The 16,244-nt window shown below is 44.0% G+C and overlaps 9 protein-coding genes across 15 annotated transcripts; 6 read left to right on the top strand and 3 right to left on the bottom strand.

Moving 5' to 3' along the window:
* The first annotated feature begins 857 nt into the window (after window positions 1-857).
* On the top strand, window positions 858-1,914 carry LOC117144351 (vacuolar-sorting protein SNF8). Its single transcript, XM_033309466.1, has 3 exons — window positions 858-1,419; window positions 1,487-1,633; window positions 1,697-1,914. Exons 1-3 carry the CDS (start codon window positions 950-952, stop codon window positions 1,842-1,844), a joined length of 765 nt encoding a protein of 254 aa, XP_033165357.1. The 5' UTR covers window positions 858-949; the 3' UTR covers window positions 1,845-1,914.
* LOC117144350 (unconventional myosin-XVIIIa) lies at window positions 1,842-3,578 on the bottom strand. Of its 3 annotated transcripts, none has more exons than XM_033309463.1 (5): window positions 3,466-3,578; window positions 3,062-3,401; window positions 2,433-2,930; window positions 2,176-2,375; window positions 1,842-2,122 (listed from the first exon to the last, which is right to left on the bottom strand). In XM_033309463.1, exons 1-5 carry the CDS (start codon window positions 3,498-3,500, stop codon window positions 1,915-1,917), a joined length of 1,281 nt encoding a protein of 426 aa, XP_033165354.1. In that variant the 5' UTR covers window positions 3,501-3,578; the 3' UTR covers window positions 1,842-1,914. The 3 variants fall into 3 exon arrangements, with proteins under 3 accessions (XP_033165354.1, XP_033165355.1, XP_033165356.1); XM_033309464.1 differs by having other exon boundaries at window positions 2,023-2,106; XM_033309465.1 differs by lacking the exons at window positions 1,842-2,122; window positions 2,176-2,375 and having other exon boundaries at window positions 2,842-2,930; window positions 3,012-3,401; window positions 3,466-3,557.
* Window positions 2,301-4,330, top strand: LOC117144353 (protein chibby homolog 1). 2 transcript variants are annotated; one of them, XM_033309470.1, is made up of 2 exons: window positions 2,301-2,384; window positions 3,963-4,330. In XM_033309470.1, the coding sequence occupies exons 1-2, from the start codon at window positions 2,352-2,354 to the stop codon at window positions 4,296-4,298; spliced, it is 369 nt and encodes a 122-aa protein (XP_033165361.1). In that variant the 5' UTR covers window positions 2,301-2,351; the 3' UTR covers window positions 4,299-4,330. The 2 variants fall into 2 exon arrangements, with proteins under 2 accessions (XP_033165361.1, XP_033165360.1); XM_033309469.1 differs by lacking the exon at window positions 2,301-2,384 and adding an exon at window positions 3,716-3,810.
* Window positions 4,331-4,475: 145 nt separating this feature from the next.
* On the bottom strand, window positions 4,476-5,390 carry LOC117144352. Of its 2 annotated transcripts, none has more exons than XM_033309468.1 (3): window positions 4,987-5,390; window positions 4,808-4,930; window positions 4,476-4,748 (listed from the first exon to the last, which is right to left on the bottom strand). In XM_033309468.1, the coding sequence occupies exons 1-3, from the start codon at window positions 5,280-5,282 to the stop codon at window positions 4,559-4,561; spliced, it is 609 nt and encodes a 202-aa protein (XP_033165359.1). In that variant the 5' UTR covers window positions 5,283-5,390; the 3' UTR covers window positions 4,476-4,558. The 2 variants fall into 2 exon arrangements, with proteins under 2 accessions (XP_033165359.1, XP_033165358.1); XM_033309467.1 differs by having other exon boundaries at window positions 4,482-4,751; window positions 4,987-5,388.
* A 1,012-nt stretch (window positions 5,391-6,402) lies between these two features.
* Window positions 6,403-9,682, top strand: LOC117143162 (cell adhesion molecule-related/down-regulated by oncogenes). 3 transcript variants are annotated; one of them, XM_033307674.1, is made up of 6 exons: window positions 6,442-6,809; window positions 7,746-7,927; window positions 8,199-8,314; window positions 8,370-8,583; window positions 8,651-9,272; window positions 9,598-9,682. In XM_033307674.1, exons 2-6 carry the CDS (start codon window positions 7,822-7,824, stop codon window positions 9,653-9,655), a joined length of 1,116 nt encoding a protein of 371 aa, XP_033163565.1. In that variant the 5' UTR covers window positions 6,442-6,809; window positions 7,746-7,821; the 3' UTR covers window positions 9,656-9,682. The 3 variants fall into 3 exon arrangements, with proteins under 3 accessions (XP_033163566.1, XP_033163565.1, XP_033163564.1); XM_033307673.1 differs by having other exon boundaries at window positions 6,443-6,809; window positions 7,769-7,927; XM_033307675.1 differs by lacking the exon at window positions 9,598-9,682 and having other exon boundaries at window positions 6,403-6,809; window positions 7,769-7,927; window positions 8,651-9,417.
* LOC117143163 lies at window positions 9,516-10,696 on the top strand. The gene has a single exon (XM_033307676.1). The coding sequence runs from the start codon at window positions 9,933-9,935 to the stop codon at window positions 10,584-10,586; it is 654 nt and encodes a 217-aa protein (XP_033163567.1). The 5' UTR covers window positions 9,516-9,932; the 3' UTR covers window positions 10,587-10,696.
* Window positions 10,697-11,284: 588 nt separating this feature from the next.
* LOC117143161 (venom acid phosphatase Acph-1) lies at window positions 11,285-13,375 on the top strand. The gene is made up of 7 exons (XM_033307672.1): window positions 11,285-11,425; window positions 11,514-11,609; window positions 11,884-12,012; window positions 12,109-12,222; window positions 12,298-12,435; window positions 12,530-12,934; window positions 13,001-13,375. Exons 1-7 carry the CDS (start codon window positions 11,285-11,287, stop codon window positions 13,163-13,165), a joined length of 1,188 nt encoding a protein of 395 aa, XP_033163563.1. The 3' UTR covers window positions 13,166-13,375.
* Window positions 13,371-13,910, bottom strand: LOC117143167 (uncharacterized protein C15orf61 homolog). Its single transcript, XM_033307678.1, has 2 exons — window positions 13,730-13,910; window positions 13,371-13,606 (listed from the first exon to the last, which is right to left on the bottom strand). The coding sequence occupies exons 1-2, from the start codon at window positions 13,884-13,886 to the stop codon at window positions 13,476-13,478; spliced, it is 288 nt and encodes a 95-aa protein (XP_033163569.1). The 5' UTR covers window positions 13,887-13,910; the 3' UTR covers window positions 13,371-13,475.
* Window positions 13,911-13,918: 8 nt separating this feature from the next.
* Window positions 13,919-16,205, top strand: LOC117143160 (delta-1-pyrroline-5-carboxylate dehydrogenase, mitochondrial). The gene is made up of 3 exons (XM_033307671.1): window positions 13,919-14,074; window positions 14,306-14,889; window positions 14,947-16,205. Exons 1-3 carry the CDS (start codon window positions 13,995-13,997, stop codon window positions 16,122-16,124), a joined length of 1,842 nt encoding a protein of 613 aa, XP_033163562.1. The 5' UTR covers window positions 13,919-13,994; the 3' UTR covers window positions 16,125-16,205.
* The last annotated feature ends 39 nt before the right edge of the window (window positions 16,206-16,244 follow it).

Genomic DNA, 16,244 nt, shown 5'->3' on the forward strand with positions numbered 1-16,244 from the left:
TTTTGTGGGTCTGGGCTCCCATTCCGAGTGGGTTCCTCGCTAATCGGGCGATTCTCCTACCGTTAAGTGGTGCTAAGTGCCAACGAAAACGGAGTCCGAAGCAAAGCGATGGCTTATTAATGATCGGGGCTGGGATTCCATTTCGCTCCCTTTCGGATAATTAATCAGCACAGATTTGTTGCTCTGACGAAATCGGCTGATTTTGCAAGTTGAATGATTCACGGATGGGATGTGTGTGGTGATCTGAAATTTAATCAGCGGGTTCGATATCCGCTGGCATTATAAACATTGAGTGACTTTCATGGGATATATATTAGCAGCCGATCCGATGACGTTTTCCAATTATAATTATGCGGGCTCATCGATGAAACCCTCGTGTCATGGTTTTTCGTCATATTGCGAGCGGTTTCTTCTTTTTATTTATCCCCGAATTCGATGGGATTGTTCGTTGAACTATGGGGGCGGTGGGTCCATTAAACATTAATTGAGCGGACCTTGTGACAAATGCACTTTATATGAGTGCTAATCGCATAGCAGATGTTTGTTGTTTGCTACGAATATAGAAATCTTAACATTTAAACAATTTATATTCCTTTATTTTTCTTTAATCCTTTTTCTTACAAAGTTATTAACTTAATGAAGAGGTATGCATATTTAGCAGCAATTTAAAGAATTGAATTATTAAATATTGGTGATAAGCTAAAGTAAATATTAAATTTGTATTTTATGCATATTTTTTACATAAATTTCATCCCTCCATGAAATTGAAATAGTTAACATTGCGCATAACAGCACCCGACCAGCACAACAGCACAATTTCTATACGTCACGTAACTAATCGCAACGTTCCGCACTAACGTAAGGAAAACAGCTGTTCACATTTGTTGTGATTAATTTTTGTTGAGTAAATTTAGTTGTTTACTAACAAATATAAACTTAAGGAACAGATATGCGACGACGTGTGGGCCTGGGAGCCATTCAGCAGCAGAAGCTGGCTGCGGAGAAGTACAAGGACAAGGGCACCGACCTGCAGGAAAATCAACTCGAACAAATGACCAAGCAAATGGAGGTTTTCCGGGTGAAACTGGAGGAATTTGCGATGAAACACAAGGAGGACATTCGCAAGAACTCGCAGTTCCGCAAACAGTTTCAGGAAATGTGCGCCGCCATCGGCGTGGATCCGCTGGCCACCGGGAAAGGATTCTGGAGCGTGCTGGGAATGGGCGATTTCTACTACGAACTGGGTGTCCAGGTGGTAGAGGTTTGTCTGGCGGCCAATCACAAAACAGGTGGACTCATGGAGCTGGACGATCTGCGGCGACGGCTTATCGCCGCCAGAGGTCAGAGTTCAGTGCACCAGGAGATCACCAAGGAGGACATCCTAATGGCCGCTAAAAAGCTGAGCATTTTTGGCAACGGGTAAGGGTCATTACCTCAGCTTGCATTCAATTTCACAAGTTTCTCGTTTTCCATAACGTACCATCAGCTTTGTGGTTCACAAGCTGGGCAAGGGCAAGTACATAGTTCAGTCCATTCCCGGAGAGCTGAGCATGGAGGAGACCAACATACTGAATGCCGCATCCAATACCGAACAAGGCTGTGTTACGCAGAGTCAGTTGATCAAGGATTTGGGGTAAGAATATCACTTGTACTTTCAACTGAATAGAACATTGATTTCTGTGTCATCCGTTCTCAGCTGGACCGACTACCGTGCTCAACAGTCACTGGACAAGGTGCTCGGCGAAGGTCTCTGTTGGATTGACAAGCAGGCGGGCGATGAGCCATCCTATTGGTTTCCCAGTTTGTTTCCCGGTCGAAATGCTCAGACAACGGCAGCCACCTAGTGTGATCTCGTATAACTAATTTATTATGTACGAGAGTGATCATAAAATATATCTTTGTACAACCGTAAAATTAGTGACCAGTCTGCTTGGAGCTATCGCCTGCGGCACCGCTCTTAAGCAGTTCGTTTTCCGCAAGCAGCACGGAGTTCTCCTCCCTTAATTTGTAAATTTCCGATTCGAAGCGCTGCGTGATGTCCTCCATGCCCTCGCGGTATTTCTCCTTCATCTTCTTATGATCCATTATGCAGCGATCCATTTGAGACTTATAGAACATTTTTCTGAAAGCGTTATGATTTATAATCATGTCATTAAGTCTATATTGTATACTCACATCCTGGCATCTTCGGCATCTCCACCGTAAGCTTTAGTAACGGATCGCTCCAGCTCGCCAAGTCGCCGGCAAGTTGCCTCCAACTCGGCTTCCAGCTTATCGTTCTGCTTCAGCACCTCCTTGTACTTTTGCTCCAGGCGATTGCTCCGGGTCTCCAGCATGTGGACCACCGACTTATGATCGACAGCCAGTTTTTTCAGCTAAAATTTGTAAGTGTAACTATAAGTGATAACCATTATACGATTATAGACATTTACCTTCTCCTTAATTGTGGTAATTATAATGTCCTTTTGCTTGAGCATATTCTTCAGATGGCCCACTTCAACGTCCACGCGTGTGGAGGCCTCATCCATTATGGTACCGATATTGGAGGCTAGATGGGTCATCTCCTCCTTGTAGGTCTCGGCCAGCTTAGTGGCGTCTATTTTCTCCTTGTTTGCCTCTTCGCTGAGTATGATAGCCTCCTCGACTTTTCGCATGGCGGCGGTTTCCCGTCTTGTGCTCTCCATGAGCAAATTGTGGGTGTGGCTCAGCGAGAGTTCGTACTCCTTAAGCTGCTTCTGCAGGACGGAAACCTTGGATTGACTCTGCTCGCTATCCTTCAGTTGAGCATGCAGCTGCTGCAGTTGCAACCCGCTGTGCTGCTTGTGATCGTGCAGGGCCTTTATGGTCTCCGCCTGCGTCCGTATCTCCTTCTGCTGGTCCTCCACTTTTGCCTCCAGCACTTTGACGATCTTCGAGTACCGCTGTATGACCTAAAAGTGAATTCCGAAAACGTTGAAGTTTACTTTAGGATTTTTCTGGTCCCTAAAACATACGATTTTGTCAAAGCTTACTATAATATGATAATCAATAGGTGATTTGGATTGATGAAGGGCAATAATACCTGGTCATCTCCAGACATTTTCAATTGGACGCGATAATTCTTAAGATCCATCTCCATGGTTTCGATGGTCTGTTTGGAGAGATTATGCATGGTTTGCAGGCTGTTCCGTTCCTTGATAAGCTCATCCACCTGCTTCTTGGACGCGTCCAAAGCCTTGTTGCTCAGTTGAAGGCGATGCTTGATCTCCTGGTAATCGCCGCCAGCCAGGATGCTCCTGCATTTGGCCAACTCGCTGTCCAGCCGGCGGTTTTCATCTAGAACTTCGTTGAGGTGGACCTTCAGTTCGGCCTGATCCCGTATCAGTCGATCCACTCCTTCAGACATTTCCCGCACAAAGTTGCTAAATGGTGAATAGGCTTGGCGTTGACTAACTTTAGTTGACAAATTTTCATTTGCTCTCCTACCTGAGAATGGCTTGCTGATTTTCGTGTTGTGTCATATTTGTTGTGTGTTTGGAAACATATTATTTTTCACAGTAGAGTTGTGTATTGCTTTATTGTGTGTTTGTATTTTAATGAACTAAACAAAATGTTTATGTTTGACATGACGAGTTTCTGCAATGAAGCAAGCTTTGTCTTTGTACTTTTTCGAATTATTAGGAATTTAAAATCCTGGTCAAAGAAAAAATTAGAAATCCATTTGTATCCCCGCGTGCAGCAAGGAATTCTCTGTATTTCACCGATTTTATGCAACTGGCACACTTTTGCTGCCCGTCGTCAATCTCTGACGGTCTGCCACCCTTCAAGCAGGTACATATGGATACGGTCTTACTAGCCATTAAAAACCTGACACGAGTCCTGCAGCGAACGCTGACCCCTCGACAAGTGTCCGTTGTCCTGGGCAACGGGGCAGTGAAAACAAATGGGAATGTAATCGAAATGTGGTCAACTTTCCGTTTCAGTTGTTTGCCATGCCGCTCTTCAACAAGAAGTTCGAGTCGAAGCCGATTCCAGTGCGTCAGGGACGTTGCAATATAGGACATCCGGTGGCCACCGAGGATTTGGATGACTTCCGCCAGATTTCCCTGACGCTGGGCAACAAGGAGCTGCGGTTTGCGGACGGCATCTGGATGCATTCGACGCGAAAGGGCGACGTGGATGACATGCTCCGGCTGAACAAGAAGTTTCGTGCCCTCGAGGAGGAGAACAATATGTGTAATCTCAAGATCGAGGTGATGCTGGATCTGCTGGCGGAGCATGCGACGGAACTAAGTGAGCTCAAGCCGAAGGAAAAGTGATAAAAAGCTGTATAAAATAAACTGAATACTTATGCTTATCGGTGGAAGCATACTCAGAATTTAGCCACTTAGAGTGGACCTTACTAAGTCACGGGTTGCATTAGATCATCCATGCCTCTCTTAAAGCAAACCATAAATAAACTGAATACTTAAAACACTAAATATTTTTTATTTTCAAATGTTCAAACCCAACAAACTACATAAATACGTTTTAATTTCACTTATAAAATGCTAAAATCTTAAAAATTCCTAAGCGATGACTAAGGCTTATGAGTGTTTGAGTTATTGGTGGGAACATTCTCAGAACTTAGCCACTTAGAGTGGACCTTACTAAGTCGCGTGTACTCAGCTTCATACTGTTGCATTAGATCATCCATGTCTCTCTTGAAGCAAACCATAATTTCTTCCTGCACACCTTTGTACATTTCCACTTGATCCTTGTGAAGTTTTCTTCTATAAATGCCAATAAAGTTAAATAAATGTTATCATAATTAAAGGTTTGGTCTCACAGTTCAGCTTGTTGTTCCTCCATATCGGGATTGGATTCAATGGCAGATTGTTTCACTCTGGCTTCAAGGTTTTTATCCAGCTTCAAAGCTTCCATGTATTTCCGCTTCAAGCGATCCTTTTTTCTGTGTAAGAAAAAATGTTCATGTAAATATTATACGTAAATGATTTAGGATCATACAGCAAAACTTGAACTTCTTTATTGGGATCATCAACAGGGCATTCCACCTTGATCTCAGGTTCCTTATTCATCCCAAAATCTTCATCGAATTTACCAATGTTTTCAATCCTGTGATCTGATTTAGAAATTTTTGGATAAAGCTGGCAGGTATTCTGCATAAAGTAGGTACAGTTTTGATTTCGCTCAGGTTCACTTCTGAATCCCACCATTGTTGGGGTTAATGATTTAGCAGTCTCATCTATAAAGTTCTTGGATTTAATGCTCAAATTTGCGATAACATCGTGCAAGTTGTCCATATCGCCCTGATTCTGAACCAAAACCTAGAACTTTATATCCTTGGCTTTAAAACCAATAACTCGATAAATTTATACTGTCTTAAATGATGATTGTAAACTAAATGCAAAGGGAACTTGTTTCCATTTATTTCTCGTTTACAATGTGCATAAAGTTTATAGAGCTGTCATCATAAGACCACAAAGTAAATCAGTTCGAGAAATAAGCGCACTTGTTTATTTATCGTAAATATCATAAATATACTTTTACCCAAAGTTAGCTAATTTCGATTAAGACCCAACCACATACTTGAGTCCTATTTATAATGCCACATTAATCAGTTTCACATGCCCATCGGGGGAGTTATCAAGAGGTCTGGCTGGGGGGCTTTTGTTGACCGGCCCATTGGGAATTAATTTGGATTTGTTGCGCATTTCGAGCATGGCGAGCATTGGAGCTGCTGGTCAAATTGGTCGCATTGTTGTCGCCATTGGCAGCAATCTATAGACGCCATTTATTGGTATCGCGGAGTTCCGGCGTCGAGCAGCCGGTGGCTCCTGCTCCATTTATGGGCCGCTTGATAAGCCACAACCACCCGATAAGCCCCGGCTATCGATGGGTTCGCTTGAAGCCCATGGCTTATCACCAAAACCAGACCCACTGTGTGACTCGCACAAGAGCTGTATAAATAACACTTCGAATTTACATGATATCTGGCCATCTATGGTTTAGAAAAGCGTTCGGATTGCCCGATAAAGCTAAGCAGCCCCAGCTAGCCGCATTGCCTCTCTAATCTTCGCGTCGATGTGGAAGTGGCAATAGCCGTGCGGGTGCCTTCACTGGATATGTACATAGGTGTCTGGCTAGGCCTCTATCGGTCCACTCCATCGACTACTGTATATTTACGCACCGATATTGATATGCGATAAGCAAAACTGCTTATAAAACACATTTATTTTGTTGTTCCCTAGCAATGCCAGCACCTAGAGCAAAGGTACACTCGAAGAAATAGGAGGTAGATGTGTATGTGTATACTTTAAATACAATAAGTACTAACCTTGAGAATTCAATTTCCATAAACCAATACACATATTTTATACCCCTAGGAATTTTATCTTTGGGATACAAAGTTTGTTTCAGTTTTCGTGAATTTTCTCTCAGTGCACTGCCCACGGTGGCCGCTGCCGTCGCCTCCGAGGGGTAACACTTGTTCGAATCGTGTATTACAGTAGTTTGTTGATAGCCAGCCCCGCGAACGGAACGCATACGGAAGAAAACGATCGCAAGATCGATGTGGCTACAATATTTACGGACCTCAATAGCCAATTGTCGGGTGGATAGCAGCAGCAATTGGATCTCCAGACGCGGAAAATCGAGAATTTTGCGAAATTCGCGAAAATTCAGTGAGCATCGACAAATTGTGTGTGGCATTAAGTAACCGGAGAAGCAGACCCGGAGTTCCAACTAGTGGAAAAAATAATACGCCGTATCAGCGGAAGCCAGGCGATTATGAAGCCTTCGTGTCAGTTGTCCATCTGGTCTTAGCCACAGTGAGTGTGTTTGCTCCTATTTTGATTCCACTGGTCGGGGCCCGGTCGGTAAACAAATTGTCTATTAAACAATCAACTTTTCACCTAATAAATGATATCGTATAAATCAATTGAGTCGATGCCAATCAAGTGGGGCAACACAGATAAATCTCCATCACAATGGGAAGAGATCGCAGATCTTGGAAAACGAAATGCATAAACAAACGTCCCTGGGTATTAAAAGTGTTTTATGAGCTTCGTGTTTTGTGGTCGAGAAATGATTTGTTCGTGACATATTGGAACAATATAAACGTTTGATTCTTTTAAATATAATATCTTTCTACATTTCTCTCAATTAAGCAAAAGTCAATAACTAATGTTTATGTATTAGGAGTTCATATTTGTTTCCCACTAATTCATAGCTCTTCGCATCTCATAGCACCAAAAACGAATCGTACAGTTAGAACCCTTCTACGCGCTTCTCAATCTATCGAGTGCCCCCGAAAGTTCTGTGGTAGCCGCCAATCAATTGATAAACGGGCATTATCGCTGCGGCAATGATTTATTGTTGCATAAATGGCACTCACTATTTATTAATAAATGGGAAGCGAAATTCTGATAATTTATATATATGAGCGCACCAAGGATTTGTGGCCCAGTGTTTGTGTCTGTAAGCCAATGTAGAGCACCCGTTCGCTTCGAATGGCCAAGTAAATAAACAAAAGTGGATTTTTACACTCATTGCCGACAGCGCACAATAAAATGTGTGAAAAATGTGCTAGAACCAGTGGAAATGCAACCGCGTAGACCAAATAAATAAATAGAAACTCGGAGAGCCTCGTTTGTTTGCTAAGAAATTAAATGAAAATCGATCATTTGGGAAATAAACGAATGGCCGGCCAGCCAGCCAGCGGAATTCAAATAAATAAATGCCAAACCATTGTGTGTGCCCCAAAGTAACTAATCAAAGTGTTCGACAGGTTCCTTCGGCGATAGCAAGTGGAAGACAATGTCGCGGATATGCTAAGTGGAAATGGATCCGATGATTTGTGATCTGTGGTCTGGCCGCATCTGGCTATTGATTCTCATTTGCCTCTGCGGCTTTCAGCAGTGCCGCGGTTTTTTTGTTGACTATACAGGTGAGTTTAGTTCATACTATAAGGGTCATTTTAAATTCTAGGGTATATAGATATAGGCACATGGATATTTTAATTTAGAAGCTCTTTTTGTAACTACACGTTTCCGCTTTCATTCGTCAAAATATTCAGAAGGTTAATCGCAATTTCGGGGAGCACAACGCTTGATAAGATACTGTCAATTTGGCTATCATTGACACAGAAAAAAGTAAACATTGCCATTGCCTTGATTGAATGGTTCGGAATTTTTGTTATATCTTTTTTGCCGGTGCAGAGAACACGGAGTTAATTCAACAGAGAGCCGGATTCGATGTCAAGCTGCAGTGCAATCTCAAAGGTCTGGTCGATGAGAGTATGCTGAATGACATGAAGATACATTGGTACTTTAAGGTATGTACTTTTCTATTATGGTTGGTACCCATTGGTCAGTATTAAACTATTTCAGCAATGCAGCGAAAACAATTGCCATCAGTTGGGATCTGCGGATGAGTGGACTGCTCTGCCATGTGAGCCGAGTCTTTGTCGTCCGGAACTCTGGCTCCGGAATGTGACGGAGCGGTATTCGGGACTGTACAAGTGCAGCATTAATCCGCACATTTGGGATAAGGCCCAGGCTGTGGATGTTCAACTGGTTCGCACCTATCAGCTGGATGTTAAGAGTATGTACAATTTTCATCACGGAATATCTATACCATATCGAAGATTACGTATTAAATCTATTTGTAGACACCTCATTGGCAGCCCCTGAGTTTGTGGACTCGTATCCCAACAACAAGACCACGTTGGTGGGCAATAGGGTGGTGTTCCAGTGCCGTGTTCACAGCGAGGAGCATCCCACAATCAAGTGGTTTCGCCGGCAGACCTACGTGGGAACTCAGTCAGCTGGAGAAGCCTCCTCGGCACCCACAACCTCCAATTTTAGCAACCATATTGTCCGGTACAATGGTCGAACATATGAACTACTGTCCACCGATCCAGAAAAGATGATGGCACCCCAGATATATCTCAGCAAATTGATTCTGGACGGAGTGAGATTAAGAGATGCCGGACACTACGCATGCGTGGCCATCAGCTATCGGGGCCATAAGATCCGGGAGGCCTTCCTGGATGTGCTGGCCGACGTGGAGGATACGGATCAGGAGAATGAGTACTGGTCGGACTACGGTAATGAAGATGAGGGAGTTCCGACTAGCGATCGACGGGAGTTCCTGCTGCTCTTCCTTATGCCTCTGGGATTGGCTCTTCTTCCATTGACCGTGTGGTTCAGTTATCTGTTGTACAAACGCTACTCTGTGGGACACGGCGATTGCCAGCGAATAGATTCGGACGAGGATCTGGACACGGAAAGGTGTGTTCTCGGGGGAAACAAGCATTAAAACCGAACACTTTTGAAGCTGCACTACGCTTATTAAGATTATGGATAAAGACTGTCTATAGAGTTAAGAAAAGTAGACCTACGATCTAAAAATAAATTTAAGGTTTTATATAAACTTTAGAGCTAATCGAGTCAACTATAATGCCTACATCAATAAGGACATTTTTTAAAATCTAGAAAGCCTATACTTTTGTGCCACTTGGTTGTCTGTGAAGGTAGTGTTCCCATGTAACTAAGGCAAGCTAAGCAAAGTTCAAAATTTTCGTCGAATGAAATTCCAAATTTGTTTCGTCTTCAGTTTCCGGCAGACCAAGTCCTCATTTGGACACCGCCGCCATCGTCATCACCGCATCTGATTGCAGCAAACCCATACACGCTAAAGCAGCCTGCCTAATCCCCTAGAGAACTGGTACTCGATTTCCCCAAACTGATGATCATCGAACTTTGCCTGGAGTTTCACTTGATGTGGAAGTCGAATGTCCGCATATATTTTTTGCGAATGAGAGTGGCCATTGTTAATCAACTGGAGCCAATTGGGGACTTCTCCTACTAGAATTATTCATAATATCAAGCAAATCCATCCAGGATCAGGGTTAACTAGACGTCCATTTGTTCAGGAGCAAGCTGAACCAAATGTCTGGATCGAGGCGACGCCGTACCGCTATGGAATACTACGAATACATAATGCCCGGAATTTATGACTATCCGGTGATCCAATGTCATTCCAGTGAAATCCGTTCCTATAGTATTGACCCCATACTGACCAGTGCTTCAGCATCTTGGTCAATTCCAGATGGCAATGCCGCCTATGTAGCTGGACCAATGGGTGTGATCAACTACCTATCGGATATGCAAACGCACTTGGCTCTGCCAACTAGGCAAAATCTGGAAACTGGTCTTATTTGTTCAACCATTGATTCCAACTCGTGTTTCCATGAGCCACATCGAGAATATGTTCAAATTGAGAATGATCACACCAATGACGACGAGGGATACGGCTATGAGATTCCAGAGATTGTTCTCTGCTTAAGCCGTTCAAATTCGGAGTCGGGCGCAGCTGAGGAATCTGGTGATTCCCAGCGTTCGTCGAAGAGTTATTCATCGGTGGAGATCAGCGAGCAGTCAAGATCGGGGGAATACGTTAAATTAGAATCGGTTCCCAGGAGGCGAAGAAAAGTCTCGCAAAAGCGCAAATATACCGCCGAGCAGGGTTACCTGGTTGAGGAACCCACCAGCGAACTATCTGAGGAGGATGTCGAGGAACTGCCACCAAAATCCAGAAAATAGATATCCAGTTCAGCATTTACGTTTGACTACAGACAGATTTCCAGAAACGTTACCTTATTTGATTTTTCGTTGGAATTTGTAGTGATCTAAATATATATATTTTATAAATATTTATTTGGTGAACTTACATGTGTATATGATTATCGATAATTGGGTTTCACTGTCACGAGGTAAGATATAAAGGCATGTTACAAGTTGAAAGACAAATAGATAACTTGAACAATAATGTTTTTCACATAAGTGCAAATTGATAGACCACCATATAGTACACAGTAGCACCTAGTCGAGACCCAATTGGTACTGCCAATGAGCGACTAATTTAATTATTCGCACATGTTCAAAGACTTCACTCTCGCGCAATGCCAAAATCACATGGAAAACTTGTCTCCCAGGCTCTCCGATTGTCTCTAGCTGCCTCTTTCTGTTTTCTATAGCCTTCTCTCTCGCTTCTTAGCGCCCCCTCTCTTTCTGACAGTGAGGCAGCCTTCCATCGACAGCCGCTCAGTTGTTATACGGCTTTTGTTGCCATCGGACGTGACTTGTATTTATTTATTATTTGTTTCGTCGACGGGCAGCGAAATCGAAAACACTCGCTATAAAATAAACAAAAAACTATTTTTAGGCTGCAAATCTGAAATATATTTTCTCGATCAACTGCAGCAGGAGCATAGAGAAGCCACCCCACCACCTCCCTAAAAATGGACTGCAAATCGCGACGCGGCACCAAAATATCGGTGATCGCCCTGGGAAGTGCCCTCTGTTTCGTCATGATGGCATACTTTGTGTTCGGCGACAGCAACGACGAGCAGGGTTTGCGGAATCTACGCATGATATCCATAGTAAGCTGCCGCCGCCTCTGGCATAAAGTTGTAAACAACGCGATCTGAGTGAGCACTGTGTTTATCAATCCAATCCAATCCCCACCAGCTGTTCCGACATGGGGCCAAGAATCCGAGTGGCTTCTATCCGCTGGATCCGCACGCAGCCCACGACTGGCAGGGCGGGATGGGAGCCCTCACGCCGGTTAGTATTTCCTAAAATATTTATACATTATATTTATACAACGGTGGTCGAGTAAATAAATAATGTCAATAGTGTAAAGCAGTGTGTTTAATTTCATTTAGAACTCCAATTTGTTTTTAACTTTATGATCATTTGGTATCAATGAATGTGAATTATAGGTGCAAGTTGGAGATATCTAAAACTGTAATGCTAAGCACTTAATACGTTCATTACTATTTAAAATATTTTAAAATAGTTGTTGATATTTTACAAATTTATTAATCCTCCTCGACAGAAAGGCAGCCTGCAGGCGTACAACCTGGGAAGGAATCTGCGCATGCGCTACTACCGTCTGCTGCCTCCGAACAGCCTGTACACCCAGCAGCAGGTGAATGTGCTCAGCTCGGCGGCGGAGCGCTGTGTGGTGCGTCAATTGTTCCGATAAGAAACCCTCTATAACCATTTGCTATCTGTCCGAGATGGGGGTGCCCTAATCAGTTGGCCGTGTGTTATCTTTTAGATGAGCGCCCAGAGCGTCTTGGCCGGCATGATGCCGCCGCTGGAGAACAAGAATGTGCTGCCCATTCCCTGGCAGCCGGTGGCCGTCAATACGCTATCTCGCAACGAAGATATCGTGAGTGCAATCGTATATATCCATTAGGCAAGTGCAAGTCATCATCATCATAGTACTATGATCTATCTTTATTAGCTATTGGCCCAAAAGAAACCGTGTTTGAAGTACGACCACATTCTGCAGAAGCTTTACAAGTCTCCGCCTCCTGAACTCCAGAAACTGAACGAGGACAACCTGGAGCTGTACAAATTGCTAACCAAGAACACAGGCAAGGTGGGAGAGAGTTGCACCCATATGGGTTGTTAATTCCTTTATTACCATACGATATATTTATCTTTTTCACTTCTGACTGCATATTATCCTTTAGAACATTTCAAATGTACTGGATGTAGAGCTACTTTATGGCACACTCAAAACCGAAGAGGAGGCTAATCTGGTGCTGCCCGATTGGACTGAGAATATATACCCCGAGGAGATTAGGCCACTGGCTGAACGTAGCTATATGCTTTTTACCGAAACAAATCTGATGAAGCGGATTAAGGGAGGAGCCTTCCTTACGGATATACTCAACAAAATGCAGAATAAGCGCAAGAGGAACCTCAATCCCGATCGCAAAATATTCCTGTACTCCGGTCATGATGTGACTTTGGTTAACGTGATGAATTCCTTGGGCATACTGGACCAGACTACCAAGCTTCCGGAATATGCATCGGCACTGGCATTCGAGCTTCATCACAGCAAGTCTTTCAGTGATGGAGACTTTGAAGTGAAGGTTGGTAATAGGGTGTTAGTTACTATTAACTATGGAATTCTTACCAGTTTGGGTGTTTGTTTGCAGTTGGTTTACTACTACAACAGCGAAGACAAATTCCCCAAGGAGCTGACCATTCCCAATTGCGATGCACCGTGCTCACTCACCCAGTTTGAGGCCTCTGTGAAGGCGCTGCTCCTGGATAACTATGATGAGACTTGTGAAAATCATCCGACCGATTGCAAAACATAAGATGTCTCCCAGTCTTTGTTGAAAGTGTGTGTTGTTCTGGGTTGTTGTTTAAGTGTCTGGCCATTGCCAAGAAATAGTCAGATGTGATTTTGAATAACTTTAAATAATTGGTTTCAATTAATAGCTTTAAAATAACACTAAGTCAAGTAGACAGACTAAGTAATGCAAGGTGTTGTTATCTCAAAAAGACAAATACATATATGGATGAGATGTTCCAGTGTTCTCTTCTATTTAATTTAACTGAATATGCATATATTTAGATAAGAAGGCTCTTATCCACATTTCACATTTTGCTGTTTAGGAAATCAAATCAAAAGCTTGAGCCCTTGTCCTCAGGATATAGAAAGTATATGGGAACTTTTACCGTCTCGCTGACATGAACGATCTCGGTGTGACTAATTAGACGGATGGCAGCCAGTCCATAGAAGAGCATTGGTAAGCCTATGTAGATTTTAAAGATATAAATGCAGTAAATGCAGTTTGCTTAAACTCGAAAAAGGACTTACCCATACCTTTTTCGAGCTACCACGGACCTATGTAGGATAATCCGTTTACTGGACTTACCCAAATTGATCACCTTAAGGAAGCGAAAAAACTTGTCCTCCAACCAAAGATCCTGCACCTCCCTCTTGCTACAGTGGTACTTCATATAGGGATAACAGGCGGTGCGCAGAATGTGATAGTTGGTTCCGTTTTCCAGGGTCCAATTAAAGTGAGACATTCCCCTCTGATCGTTGGCCACATCGTGGAACTAGACTTGGAGCATATTCCTCATTAGATCTGGTAAAAATACTTGGGCAGAAATAGGGGAGTCCTACCTTCACGAAATATGATGTCCAAGGTGGCTCATGGCATTGTTTCAAATATGCGGTCAATACTTCCGAGGCTCGGGGCTTCAGTAAAAGGCGGGTAAGCTGCATTTTGTATCCAAATATTGCTACTATTGCATCACAAAATAATAACAATTGGTTTTCATGGGTTTTGTTATTATTTTTGCCCTCTTATCGAATCAACAGCTGTTCTGCAATCGATAATGACACATTGTTATCACATCGATAGCAGTAGCGATAGTTCGATAATTGCGTGTAATTTGAAATTCTTTTTTGAAAACATATTCTCTAACTTTTAATTTTATTTAAGCCTCGTGTCTTGTAGAAGTTCCAGCAAGAGACCCGAGCTATCTGAGCACTTTACGCTGGATGAGATGGTGGCCAACGAGAAACTGCTTCAGTATGACGAGGGTTCAAAGGAACGCACCGAACTGGAAACCGCCCTGCTGGGCGTCCTCAATAGGGTAGAGCACGTTCCCATCGTTATTAACGGCCAGGAGTTCCAGGCCAAGGAGGACTTCCAACAGGTTTTGCCCTACGACATCCAACAGCCCATTGCCCATTACGGTCATGCCCACCGCGTGCTCATCCAAATGGCCATCGATAAGAGCGTGGAGGCGCAGGTGAAGTGGGACAAGGTCAGGCTTAGTGATCGGATTGATATTTGGGAGCGGGCAGCGATGCTGATTGCCGGACGATACCGCTATAACATCATTGCGGCCACGATGTTGGGCCAGGGGAAAACGCTGCGACAGGCAGAGATGGATGTGGCCGAGCTGGTGGACTTTATGCGCATTAATCCAGTCTTCCTGCGTGAGCTGGCCAATTATGAACCCATTAGAGGAGACACCCAACAAAAATGCAGGAATTCCATGCGGTTAAGAGGACTTTCAGGTGGGTCTCTATACAATCCATATGACTTTTTATCCACTTATAACTTTTTATTTTCAGGATTTGTGGCTGCCATCAGTCCGTTTAACTTTACGGGTATCGCCGCCAATCTGGCCTATACGCCCGCCTTGATGGGCAACTCGGTGCTCTGGAAGCCTTCCGACTCGGCCATCCTGTCCAATTATTTTGTTTTCAAGGCCCTGCGGGAAGCTGGAGTGCCCGATGGTGTGGTGAACTTTGTGCCCGCCGAGGAGACAACGTTTGCATCCGTAGTAACGCAACATCCGAAATTGGCTGGGATTAACTTCACTGGTACCTCAACGGTGCTCAAGGTGCTCTGGCAACTGGTGGCCCAGAATATCAACTTCTACCAGAACTATCCCCGTTTGGTGGGCGAGGGAGGCGGCAAGAATTTCCACTTCGTGCACTCCTCGGCGGAACCGGAAACGGCGGTGGCCTGTACGATAAGAGCTGCCTTTGAGTACGCCGGTCAGAAGTGCTCCTCCTGCTCGATGTTGTACGTTCCGGAATCCCTGTGGCAGAATCACATACGAGAACCTCTTCTAGGGATCACTGCATCTCTGGTCGTGCGACAAGATGCCACATACTGCGATAGCTTCTGCTCGGCGGTGATCAACCGACGGGCCTACGATCGCATCTACATGTGGCTAAGGTACATCGACCAGAGTCCCAGTTGTCAGGTACTCGTTGGAGGAAGCTGCGACAAGCAACGTGGCTATTACGTAGATCCAACGGTGGTGCTGGTCAAGGATTTGGACAATATCATATGTCGGGAAGAGCTGCTGGCACCCATCCTCGGTGTCTATGTCTATCCAGATCATAAGCTCAAGGAGACTATGGATAAGGTGGCCCAGATAAATCATGGATTGACAGGTTCGGTGTTTGCCCAGGATCAGAGCTTCATCGAGGAAGCATACGATGCCTTCAGAGTCAATGTGGGCAACTTAAATGTGAATGACAAGTCGACCGGATTGATGGTGGGTCAGCAGCCTTTTGGAGCGGGCCACATGACCGGCACCAGTGATAAGTTGGGCACTCCTCACTCCCTGCTGCGATGGACATCGCCCCAGGTGATTAAAGAGTCTTACAAGACCCACAGGAACATATTTTATCCCTATATGCAAATGAATGATCAGGAGCAGGAATTCGCACAAAGTGATATGGTCTCCCAGGATGAATCCTCCTTTGGGCACTTCAACAGTGACGGACGACAATAAGGTGATATAGGAAAATCGAAGACCTTTGTATTATGATCAAAATTTCTGTGCCAATAAATATGAAAATAGTGAATAGTGTAATAAGACTTTGATTACTGAGCACAGATGGCTACAAGTCAT

The sequence above is a fragment of the Drosophila mauritiana genome, chromosome 3R (assembly GCF_004382145.1).
Source record: "Drosophila mauritiana strain mau12 chromosome 3R, ASM438214v1, whole genome shotgun sequence".
NCBI classification, from domain to species: Eukaryota; Metazoa; Arthropoda; class Insecta; order Diptera; family Drosophilidae; genus Drosophila; species Drosophila mauritiana.

What these genes read in the sequence shown, in the direction of transcription:
- LOC117144352 (XM_033309467.1), bottom strand. Translation starts at nt 5,282, where the DNA reads ATGGACAACTTGCACGATGTTATCGCAAATTTGAGCATTAAATCCAAG. An exon ending in AAAGAAGTTCAAGTTTTGCT is followed by an intron (nt 4,931 to 4,986) that starts GTATGATCCTAA and finishes TTTCTTACACAG; the next exon opens with AAAAAAGGATCGCTTGAAGC. An exon ending in GAGGAACAACAAGCTGAACT is followed by an intron (nt 4,752 to 4,807) that starts GTGAGACCAAAC and finishes TGGCATTTATAG; the next exon opens with AAGAAAACTTCACAAGGATC.
- LOC117143167 (XM_033307678.1), bottom strand. Translation starts at nt 13,886, where the DNA reads ATGTCTCACTTTAATTGGACCCTGGAAAACGGAACCAACTATCACATT. An exon ending in CCTTAAGGTGATCAATTTGG is followed by an intron (nt 13,607 to 13,729) that starts GTAAGTCCAGTA and finishes AAATCTACATAG; the next exon opens with GCTTACCAATGCTCTTCTAT.
- LOC117144350 (XM_033309463.1), bottom strand. Translation starts at nt 3,500, where the DNA reads ATGACACAACACGAAAATCAGCAAGCCATTCTCAG. An exon ending in AATCAGCAAGCCATTCTCAG is followed by an intron (nt 3,402 to 3,465) that starts GTAGGAGAGCAA and finishes TTCACCATTTAG; the next exon opens with CAACTTTGTGCGGGAAATGT. An exon ending in TTACCACAATTAAGGAGAAG is followed by an intron (nt 2,376 to 2,432) that starts GTAAATGTCTAT and finishes TACAAATTTTAG; the next exon opens with CTGAAAAAACTGGCTGTCGA.
- LOC117143160 (XM_033307671.1), top strand. Translation starts at nt 13,995, where the DNA reads ATGATGTCCAAGGTGGCTCATGGCATTGTTTCAAATATGCGGTCAATA. An exon ending in GGGGCTTCAGTAAAAGGCGG is followed by an intron (nt 14,075 to 14,305) that starts GTAAGCTGCATT and finishes ATTTTATTTAAG; the next exon opens with CCTCGTGTCTTGTAGAAGTT. An exon ending in GCGGTTAAGAGGACTTTCAG is followed by an intron (nt 14,890 to 14,946) that starts GTGGGTCTCTAT and finishes TTTTATTTTCAG; the next exon opens with GATTTGTGGCTGCCATCAGT.
- LOC117143163 (XM_033307676.1), top strand. Translation starts at nt 9,933, where the DNA reads ATGTCTGGATCGAGGCGACGCCGTACCGCTATGGAATACTACGAATAC.
- LOC117144353 (XM_033309469.1), top strand. Translation starts at nt 3,748, where the DNA reads ATGCAACTGGCACACTTTTGCTGCCCGTCGTCAATCTCTGACGGTCTG. An exon ending in GTCTGCCACCCTTCAAGCAG is followed by an intron (nt 3,811 to 3,962) that starts GTACATATGGAT and finishes TTTCCGTTTCAG; the next exon opens with TTGTTTGCCATGCCGCTCTT.
- LOC117144351 (XM_033309466.1), top strand. Translation starts at nt 950, where the DNA reads ATGCGACGACGTGTGGGCCTGGGAGCCATTCAGCAGCAGAAGCTGGCT. An exon ending in CTGAGCATTTTTGGCAACGG is followed by an intron (nt 1,420 to 1,486) that starts GTAAGGGTCATT and finishes ACGTACCATCAG; the next exon opens with CTTTGTGGTTCACAAGCTGG. An exon ending in CAGTTGATCAAGGATTTGGG is followed by an intron (nt 1,634 to 1,696) that starts GTAAGAATATCA and finishes ATCCGTTCTCAG; the next exon opens with CTGGACCGACTACCGTGCTC.
- LOC117143161 (XM_033307672.1), top strand. Translation starts at nt 11,285, where the DNA reads ATGGACTGCAAATCGCGACGCGGCACCAAAATATCGGTGATCGCCCTG. An exon ending in CGGCGGCGGAGCGCTGTGTG is followed by an intron (nt 12,013 to 12,108) that starts GTGCGTCAATTG and finishes GTTATCTTTTAG; the next exon opens with ATGAGCGCCCAGAGCGTCTT. An exon ending in TAACCAAGAACACAGGCAAG is followed by an intron (nt 12,436 to 12,529) that starts GTGGGAGAGAGT and finishes ATTATCCTTTAG; the next exon opens with AACATTTCAAATGTACTGGA.
- LOC117143162 (XM_033307674.1), top strand. Translation starts at nt 7,822, where the DNA reads ATGGATCCGATGATTTGTGATCTGTGGTCTGGCCGCATCTGGCTATTG. An exon ending in TTTTTTTGTTGACTATACAG is followed by an intron (nt 7,928 to 8,198) that starts GTGAGTTTAGTT and finishes TTGCCGGTGCAG; the next exon opens with AGAACACGGAGTTAATTCAA. An exon ending in AGATACATTGGTACTTTAAG is followed by an intron (nt 8,315 to 8,369) that starts GTATGTACTTTT and finishes AAACTATTTCAG; the next exon opens with CAATGCAGCGAAAACAATTG.